Source organism: Mesoplodon bidens (genome assembly GCF_964165515.1).
Source record: "Mesoplodon bidens genome assembly, chromosome: 6".
Taxonomy (NCBI): domain Eukaryota; kingdom Metazoa; phylum Chordata; class Mammalia; order Artiodactyla; family Ziphiidae; genus Mesoplodon; species Mesoplodon bidens.
Genome location: NC_138162.1, coordinates 53,121,722 through 53,131,323, shown reverse-complemented (window position 1 = coordinate 53,131,323; position 9,602 = coordinate 53,121,722). Strand labels below are relative to the sequence as shown.

Sequence of the window (9,602 nt, the reverse complement as noted above, 5' to 3'; positions counted from 1 at the left end):
TGGAGAGGGTGTGGAGAAAAGGGAATCCTCCTACACTCTTGTTGGGATGTAAAATTGGTGAAACTGCTATGGGGAACAGTATGCAGGTTCCTCTAAAACCTAAAAGTAGAGTTGCCATATGATCCAGCAATCCCACTCCTGGGCATATACCAAGACAAAACTATAATTCAAAAAGATGAATGCACCCCTATGTCCACAGCAGGACTCTTTACAAAAGCCAAGACATGGAAACAACCTAAATGTCCACTGACATATGAATGGATAAAGAAAATGTGGTATATATATACAATAGAATATTACTCAGCCATAAAAAGCATGAAATAATGTCATTTGCAGCAACATGGATGGACCTAGAGATTATCATACTAAGTGAAGTAAGTCAGACACAGAAAGACAGGTACCAGATGATATATCACTTACATGTGCAATCTACAATATGCCACACATGAACATATCTACGAAACAGACACAGACTCACAGACATAGAAAACAGACTGTGGTTGCCAAGGGGGTGGAGAGGGAAGGATTGGGAGTTTGGGATTAGCAGATGCAAACTAGTGTATATAGGATGGATAAACAACAAGGTCCTACTGTATAGCACAGGGAAATATATTTAATATCCTATGATAAAACATAATGGAAAAGAATATCAAAAAGAATATATTGTGCACAACTGAGTCACTTTGCTGTACAGCAGAAATTAACACCGCACTGTAAATCAACTCTAGTTCAATAAAATGTTTTTAAAAATTACTACGGACAAATTTTCTAGGAAAATGGATCATGTTTCCTATATGCTAGATTTTCTTAAAGGGAATAAAAACACTTTTATTTGGAAATTTCAAGTTGCAAGGAGAGCTCTCAGCCAAGCTCTGTGACCTAGCTAGCCGATTATTTACAGGATATTTGGGCAGGAATTGTTAATGAGCTTTTAATTTGGAGTGCTTAAGTTGCCAAAGTGCTCTGAGCTCCAGTGAAGCACCACAGAATCCATAAAGGAAACTTTATCAATCACTCCCGGCAGCTACCTCCCCCAACTCCCGCCACGAAAGGCAGCCAGTTGGCTTTCTAACCAAGACCACAGACACACACATTAGTGGAGTCACACTCCAAGTCCCTGTTTATAAATTGGCTTTCAAATGCTAGGGGATTCAGGTATAATATACTTAAGCTCCAGGCATGAACCCACCAAAACAAGGCATGCTGTGTATGATAAAGTCAGAAGAAAGCAGAATTGGATGAAGCCAATTTCTGGTAGAAACTCTACAATCAAAAACCATTCAGCCAATCACAACCTACTATTGTTCAATAGTGTACGGTCCTTAGCCAATGGGATTCCTGGGTTTTTGCCCTTCGCCTGGGAGACTGATAAAATGTCTGACAAGAACTAATACCAGAGAAGTGGCCAGAGACCTATAGCAGAGGGAATGATGGGTACTATCAGCCCTAAGGACAGAATCCAAGCCCCCAATGAGAAGCCACGTTCAGCATCTTCCAAGTCAACAAGGAGCAGTTATATTTTGCAAGAACTCACAATCAAGCCCCAATCCAAGTTCATGCCTTTTTAAGAAAACACCTGTTGCTGGAGCATTTGCAGGAAAAGCAGACAGAAAGCTAGCCAAGTTAGGCCCCTTATTCAATCCTTCCACCATAACTACGACCACCGCTACAGATTTACAAAGAGAAGTAAACTGCTAAGCTTGTGTGTCTGGTAAAGGGAATGTTCTCTCTACCACCTCCTTGCTAGTTTTCTATCCTCTTTGGTCAAAGCTCTCTTCCTCCTCCTAAGTAATCCCAGGTAGGAAGTCAGCATGCTTAGTCACCTCACCCAGCCTGTCTTTCAAAGCCCTGCCCCTCTCCTTCTCCGCCTAAACGTTCCTCAGTAGACCATGCATCCAGGGTGAGCACATGGGCCAGCACCCCAGGCTGCACAAACTGCGCGCCGCGACCCTCACCCCGCATGCATGACCAGGGCCCAATCTGGGGGGGCCTCGCCGCAGCACCCACCCCGGGGTGTTGCCCCCAACTCGGGCCCATCCAAGTCCAGGGGATTGTAAGGGGAGGAGCAGGGGGCCAGGAGACCAGCCCTCCTTCCCAGGGCCGCCCCCGCACCCCCGTCAGCAGCGGGAAAGGCTGTCGCCATGGCCACGCCCCCTCCGCGGGGCCAGCGCGGCAGGCTCCCTCCAGGTGCAGGCCCCGACTACTCCCTCGGCCTGCGCAGGTGCTCAGGGCAGTTTAAGGTGGCGGGCGCGGCCGCGCCTACTGCAGAGCCGGGTAGGCAGAAGCAGGGCGAACTCCGCCCGCTCCCCACCGCCCGTTCCCGGCCGCCTCAACAGTGGCAGCCAGCACCACGAGTCCACAACACACCGACTCACCTCCGCGCACCTCTTATCTGCTATTTTGATGAAAGTTTTAAATGCTCACCTTCATCGGTGGGATCTGTACCACTAATCGCTGGGTGAAAAAACCCACATAAAACAATAAACAATATAAAACTCATTGCGAAAATGGCGTGATTTACCCAGTGATTTACTGGGTCTCAGAGTTTCGTGCCCAGCAGGTCCTATAACTAGCAGGGACATTATGATGTCACTGCCAAATGGAGATCACAATGCTGGGGAAGAATTTCAAAAGCTTTGTGTGTGATTCAATCTGATGTCTTTATCTTTGGTGCTACAATAGTTTTTACATTGTTTTTTTTTTTTTAATAAACCACTAACACATTTTCTTTGAAAACTAAGAGTTATGTTTTCCTGAGGTCATGTAAAGTTTTGGTTCTTGGATTTTAAAGATCAATTAATATTGCTGATAGAAAGATGAGAACAGACCATTTTGGTTTTCAAAGCATTTACAATACCGTATGTTCTTTTGGATAACCACAAGGTATCTTCTGAAAAACTAATCAGACACCAAAATTCAATCCATATATCCTGCAAATTCTGGTTCATGGGCTATCTTAACTGTAATTCTTTATTTTATTTATTTATTTATTTTTGCGCTACGAGAGCCTCTCACTGCTGGGGCCTCTCCCGTGGCGGAGCACAGGCTCCAGACACGCAGGCACAGCGGCCATGGCTCACGGGCCCAGCCGCTCCGCGGCACGGGTGATCTTCCCGGCAGGGGCACGAACCCGCGTCCCCTGCATCGGCAGGCGGACTCTCAACCACTGTGCCACCAGGGAAACCCTATATTTAATTTTTAACAAGAGTTTCTTATGAATTTTTCACATTGTAAATGGTGGACCTTGTAAGGACATGGAAACAAAGCTCATACGATGAATGGTGAATAAATTGAAGTTCAGTGGACCTTCCAAACATCTCAAAGTCATCTTGTTATGGGTTGAATTTTGTTTGCCCCAAAAAGCTATGTTGAAGTCTTAACCTTCAGTACCTCAGAAAGTGACCTAATTTGGAAGTTAAGTCATTGAACATTTAATTAGTGAAGACAAAGTCACGGGCGAGTAGGTGGGCTCCTAATCCAAAATGGTGTCCTTATTGAGAAGAGGGAAATTTGGACATGGAAACACAGAAAGAACTTGTGAAGACAGATGCAGCGATTGGAGTTCTGCTGCTATAAGCCAAGGAACTCCTGAGGCTACCAGATGCTGGAAGATGCAAGGGAAGATAGTCTCCTAGAGGCTTTGGAGAGAGGCTGGCATGGCCAAAACTTTGATTTTGCTTTTCTGGTTTCTGTGACAACGGAGAGAATAAATTTCTTTCGCTTTGAGCCCCAGTTTGTGGTGCTTTGTTTCAAGAAGCACTACAAAGCTGACACACACCTCCAAATAAATTTTGCTTAACTCACCATAAAATAAGGACAATGGTTACTAATGTGAATAAATAACCACACTACTAATGATAAACCCTATGTTAGTTAGAGATAATTACCAAGAGAATCTTATTAAACTTCATAACACTGCATGGAAAATGTTGTAGGAAATATGGATTTCATCTCATACGTTAAAACGTCTACAAAGTAAGTTAAATTTAAGTAGGAAATAAAATGATAATAGGAGTTTTAGATTTAAAATAAATCAAACCAGTCTAATCAAAACTAAATCAAACCAGTCTAATCAGCTGTTGTATACGTATTGCTATTAACTTGAAAAGCTTACATTTTTCCTTATGTGTATAAAAATTGCAAGTTTTCTCATTAGCAGGACTATACTCCTTATTTTCTTCTTCCACTTCATGTGGTGGTTCAGCCATAGGCTGCTCAGGTAAGGGCGTCATCTCAGGCCCTGTAAAAAAAGTATGACCAGAGATCAGAAATACGTTGATTTCTTTGATTATTTTCTTTTACTAACTGCATTTTTTCACAAAGGATTTGAGTCAGAGATTTAAAATCTAAGTTATACCATATTTCCAACAATAAACTTTATATCATCCTATAGGAAATTGCCACAGATTGTTGGAGAGGGTGTGGAGAAAAGGGAATCCTCCTGCACTCTTGTTGGGATTTAAAATTGGTGAAACTGCTATGGGGAACAGTATGCAGGTTCCTCTAAAACCTAAAAATAGAGTTGCCATATGATCCAGCAATCCCACTCCTGGGCATATACCAAGACAAAACTATAATTCAAAAAGATGAATGCACCCCTATGTTCACAGCAGCACTCTTTACAAAAGCCAAGACATGGAAACAACCTAAATGTCCACTGACATATGAATGGATAAAGAAAATGTGGTATATATATATATATACAATAGAATATTACTCAGCCATAAAAAGCATGAAATAATGTCATTTGCAGCAACATGGATGGACCTAGAGATTATTATACTAAGTGAAGTAAGTCAGACACAGAAAGACAAGTACCAGATGATATCACTTACACGTGCAATCTAAAATATGCCACAAATGAACATATCTACGAAACAGACACAGACTCACAGACATAGAAAACAGACTGTGGTTGCCAAGGGGGTGGAGAGGGAAGGATTGGGAGTTTGGGATTAGCAGATGCAAACTAGTGTATGTAGGATGGATAAACAACAAGGTCCTACTGTATAGCACAGGGAATTATATTTAATAGCCTATGATAAAACATAATGGAAAAGAATATCAAAAAGAATATATTGTGTACAACTGAGTCACTTTGCTGTACAGCAGAAATTAACACCGCACTGTAAATCAACTCTAGTTCAATAAAATGTTTTTAAAAATTACTATGGACCAATTTTCTAGGATAATGGATCATGTTTCTTATATGCTAGATTTTCTTAAAGGGAATAAAAACACTTTTATTTGGAAATTTCAAGTTGCAAGGAGAGCTCTCAGCCAAGCTCTGTGACCTAGCTAGCCGATTATTTACAGGATATTTGGGCAGGAATTGTTAATGAGCTTTTAATTTGGAGTGCTTAAGTTGCCAAAGTGCTCTGAGCTCCAGTGAAGCACCACAGAATCCATAAAGGAAACTTTATCAATCACTCCCGGCAGCTACCTCCCCCAACTCCCGCCACGAAAGGCAGCCAGTTGGCTTTCTAACCAAGACCACAGACACACACATTAGTGGAGTCACACTCCAAGTCCCTGTTTATAAATTGGCTTTCAAATGCTAGGGGATTCAGGTATAATATACTTAAGCTCCAGGCATGAACCCACCAAAACAAGGCATGCTGTGTATGATAAAGTCAGAAGAAAGCAGAATTGGATGAAGCCAATTTCTGGTAGAAACTCTACAATCAAAAACCATTCAGCCAATCACAACCTACTATTGTTCAATAGTGTACGGTCCTTAGCCAATGGGATTCCTGGGTTTTTGCCCTTCGCCTGGGAGACTGATAAAATGTCTGACAAGAACTAATACCAGAGAAGTGGCCAGAGACCTATAGCAGAGGGAATGATGGGTACTATCAGCCCTAAGGACAGAATCCAAGCCCCCAATGAGAAGCCACGTTCAGCATCTTCCAAGTCAACAAGGAGCAGTTATATTTTGCAAGAACTCACAATCAAGCCCCAATCCAAGTTCATGCCTTTTTAAGAAAACACCTGTTGCTGGAGCATTTGCAGGAAAAGCAGACAGAAAGCTAGCCAAGTTAGGCCCCTTATTCAATCCTTCCACCATAACTACGACCACCGCTACAGATTTACAAAGAGAAGTAAACTGCTAAGCTTGTGTGTCTGGTAAAGGGAATGTTCTCTCTACCATCTCCTTGCTAGTTTTCTATCCTCTTTGGTCAAAGCTCTCTTCCTCCTCCTAAGTAATCCCAGGTAGGAAGTCAGCATGCTTAGTCACCTCACCCAGCCTGTCTTTCAAAGCCCTGCCCCTCTCCTTCTCCGCCTAAACGTTCCTCAGTAGACCATGCATCCAGGGTGAGCACATGGGCCAGCACCCCAGGCTGCACAAACTGCGTGCCGCGACCCTCACCCCGCATGCATGACCAGGGCCCAATCTGGGGGGGCCTCGCCGCAGCACCCACCCCGGGGTGTTGCCCCCAACTCGGGCCCATCCAAGTCCAGGGGATTGTAAGGGGAGGAGCAGGGGGCCAGGAGACCAGCCCTCCTTCCCAGGGCCGCCCCCGCACCCCCGTCAGCAGCGGGAGAGGCTGTCGCCATGGCCACGCCCCCTCCGCGGGGCCAGCGCCGCAGGCTCCCTCCAGGTGCAGGCCCCGACTTCTCCCTCGGCCTGCGCAGGCGCTCCGGGCAGTTTAAGGCGGCGGGCGCGGCCGCGCCGACTGCGGAGCCGGGTAGGCAGAGGCAGGGCGAGCTCCGCCCGCTCCCCACCGCCCGTTCCCGGCCGCCTCAACAGTGGCAGCCAGCACCACGAGTCCACAACACACCGACTCACCTCCGCGCACCTCTTATCTGCTATTTTGATGAAAGTTTTAAATGCTCACCTTCATCGGTGGGATCTGTACCACTAATCGCTGGGTGAAAAAACCCACATAAAACAATAAACAATATAAAACTCATTGCGAAAATGGCGTGATTTACCCAGTGATTTACTGGGTCTCAGAGTTTCGTGCCCAGCAGGTCCTATAACTAGCAGGGACATTATGATGTCACTGCCAAATGGAGATCACAATGCTGGGGAAGAATTTCCAAAAGCTTTGTGTGTGATTCAATCTGATGTCTTTATCTTTGGTGCTACAATAGTTTTTACATTGTTTTTGTTTTTTTTTTAATAAACCACTAACACATTTTCTTTGAAAACTAAGAGTTATGTTTTCCTGAGGTCATGTAAAGTTTTGGTTCTTGGATTTTAAAGATCAATTAATATTGCTGATAGAAAGATGAGAACAGACCATTTTGGTTTTCAAAGCATTTACAATACCGTATGTTCTTTTGGATAACCACAAGGTATCTTCTGAAAAACTAATCAGACACCAAAATTCAATCCAAATATCCTGCAAATTCTGGTTCATGGGCTATCTTAACTGTAATTCTTTATTTTATTTATTTGTTTATTTATTTATTTTTGCGCTACGAGAGCCTCTCACTGCTGGGGCCTCTCCCGTGGCGGAGCACAGGCTCCAGACACGCAGGCACAGCGGCCATGGCTCACGGGCCCAGCCGCTCCGCGGCACGGGTGATCTTCCCGGCAGGGGCACGAACCCGCGTCCCCTGCATCGGCAGGCGGACTCTCAACCACTGTGCCACCAGGGAAACCCTATATTTAATTTTTAACAAGAGTTTCTTATGAATTTTTCACATTGTAAATGGTGGACCTTGTAAGGACATGGAAACAAAGCTCATACGATGAATGGTGAATAAATTGAAGTTCAGTGGACCTTCCAAACATCTCAAAGTCATCTTGTTATGGGTTGAATTTTGTTTGCCCCAAAAAGCTATGTTGAAGTCTTAACCTTCAGTACCTCAGAATGTGACCTAATTTGGAAGTTAAGTCATTGAACATTTAATTAGTGAAGACAAAGTCACGGGCGAGTAGGTGGGCTCCTAATCCAAAATGGTGTCCTTATTGAGAAGAGGGAAATTTGGACATGGAAACACAGAAAGAACTTGTGAAGACAGATGCAGCGATTGGAGTTCTGCTGCTATAAGCCAAGGAACTCCTGAGGCTACCAGATGCTGGAAGATGCAAGGGAAGATAGTCTCCTAGAGGCTTTGGAGAGAGGCTGGCATGGCCAAAACTTTGATTTTGCTTTTCTGGTTTCTGTGACAACGGAGAGAATAAATTTCTTTCGCTTTGAGCCCCAGTTTGTGGTGCTTTGTTTCAAGAAGCACTACAAAGCTGACACACACCTCCAAATAAATTTTGCTTAACTCACCATAAAATAAGGACAATGGTTACTAATGTGAATAAATAACCACACTACTAATGATAAACCCTATGTTAGTTAGAGATAATTACCAAGAGAATCTTATTAAACTTCATAACACTGCATGGAAAATGTTGTAGGAAATATGCATTTCATCTCATACGTTAAAACGTCTACAAAGTAAGTTAAATTTAAGTAGGAAATAAAATGATAATAGGAGTTTTAGATTTAAAATAAATCAAACCAGTCTAATCAAAACTAAATCAAACCAGTCTAATCAGCTGTTGTATACGTATTGCTATTAACTTGAAAAGCTTACATTTTTCCTTATCTGTATAAAAATTGCCAGTTTTCTCATTAGCAGGACTATACTCCTTATTTTCTTCTTCCACTTCATGTGGTGGTTCAGCCATAGGCTGCTCAGGTAAGGGCGTCATCTCAGGCCCTGTAAAAAAAAGTATGACCAGAGATCAGAAATACGTTGATTTCTTTGATTATTTTCTTTTACTAACTGCATTTTTTCACAAAGGATTTGAGTCAGAGATTTAAAATCTAAGTTATACCATATTTCCAACAATAAACTTTATATCATCCTATAGGAAATTGCCACAGATTGTTGGAGAGGGTGTGGAGAAAAGGGAATCCTCCTGCACTCTTGTTGGGATGTAAAATTGGTGAAACTGCTATGGGGAACAGTATGCAGGTTCCTCTAAAACCTAAAAATAGAGTTGCCATATGATCCAGCAATCCCACTCCTGGGCATATACCAAGACAAAACTATAATTCAAAAAGATAAATGCACCCCTATGTTCACAGCAGCACTCTTTACAAAAGCCAAGACATGGAAACAACCTAAATGTCCACTGACATATGAATGGATAAAGAAAATGTGGTATATATATATATACAATAGAATATTACTCAGCCATAAAAAGCATGAAATAATGTCATTTGCAGCAACATGGATGGACCTAGAGATTATCATACTAAGTGAAGTAAGTCAGACACAGAAAGACAAGTACCAGATGATATCACTTACACGTGCAATCTAAAATATGCCACAAATGAACATATCTACGAAACAGACACAGACTCACAGACATAGAAAACAGACTGTGGTTGCCAAGGGGGTGGAGAGGGAAGGATTGGGAGTTTGGGATTAGCAGATGCAAACTAGTGTATATAGGATGGATAAACAACAAGGTCCTACTGTATAGCACAGGGAATTATATTTAATAGCCTATGATAAAACATAATGGAAAAGAATATCAAAAAGAATATATTGTGTACAACTGAGTCACTTTGCTGTACAGCAGAAATTAACACCGCACTGTAAATCAACTCTAGTTCAATAAAATGTTTTTAAAAATTACTACGGAC

The 9,602-nt window shown here is 42.7% G+C and overlaps 1 protein-coding gene across 1 annotated transcript in view; it reads left to right on the top strand.

Moving 5' to 3' along the window:
• Positions 1 to 2,141: 2,141 nt before the first annotated feature.
• Positions 2,142 to 9,602, top strand: part of LOC308619283 (angiopoietin-1 receptor-like) — a gene marked incomplete at its 5' end in the record, with an annotated part of 141,965 nt that continues 134,504 nt past the window's right edge. Inside the window, one exon of the mRNA XM_081237907.1 lies at positions 2,142 to 2,274. Within this exon, the coding sequence (XP_081094033.1) occupies positions 2,142 to 2,274 (133 nt within the window). The remainder of the gene's footprint in view (positions 2,275 to 9,602) is intronic.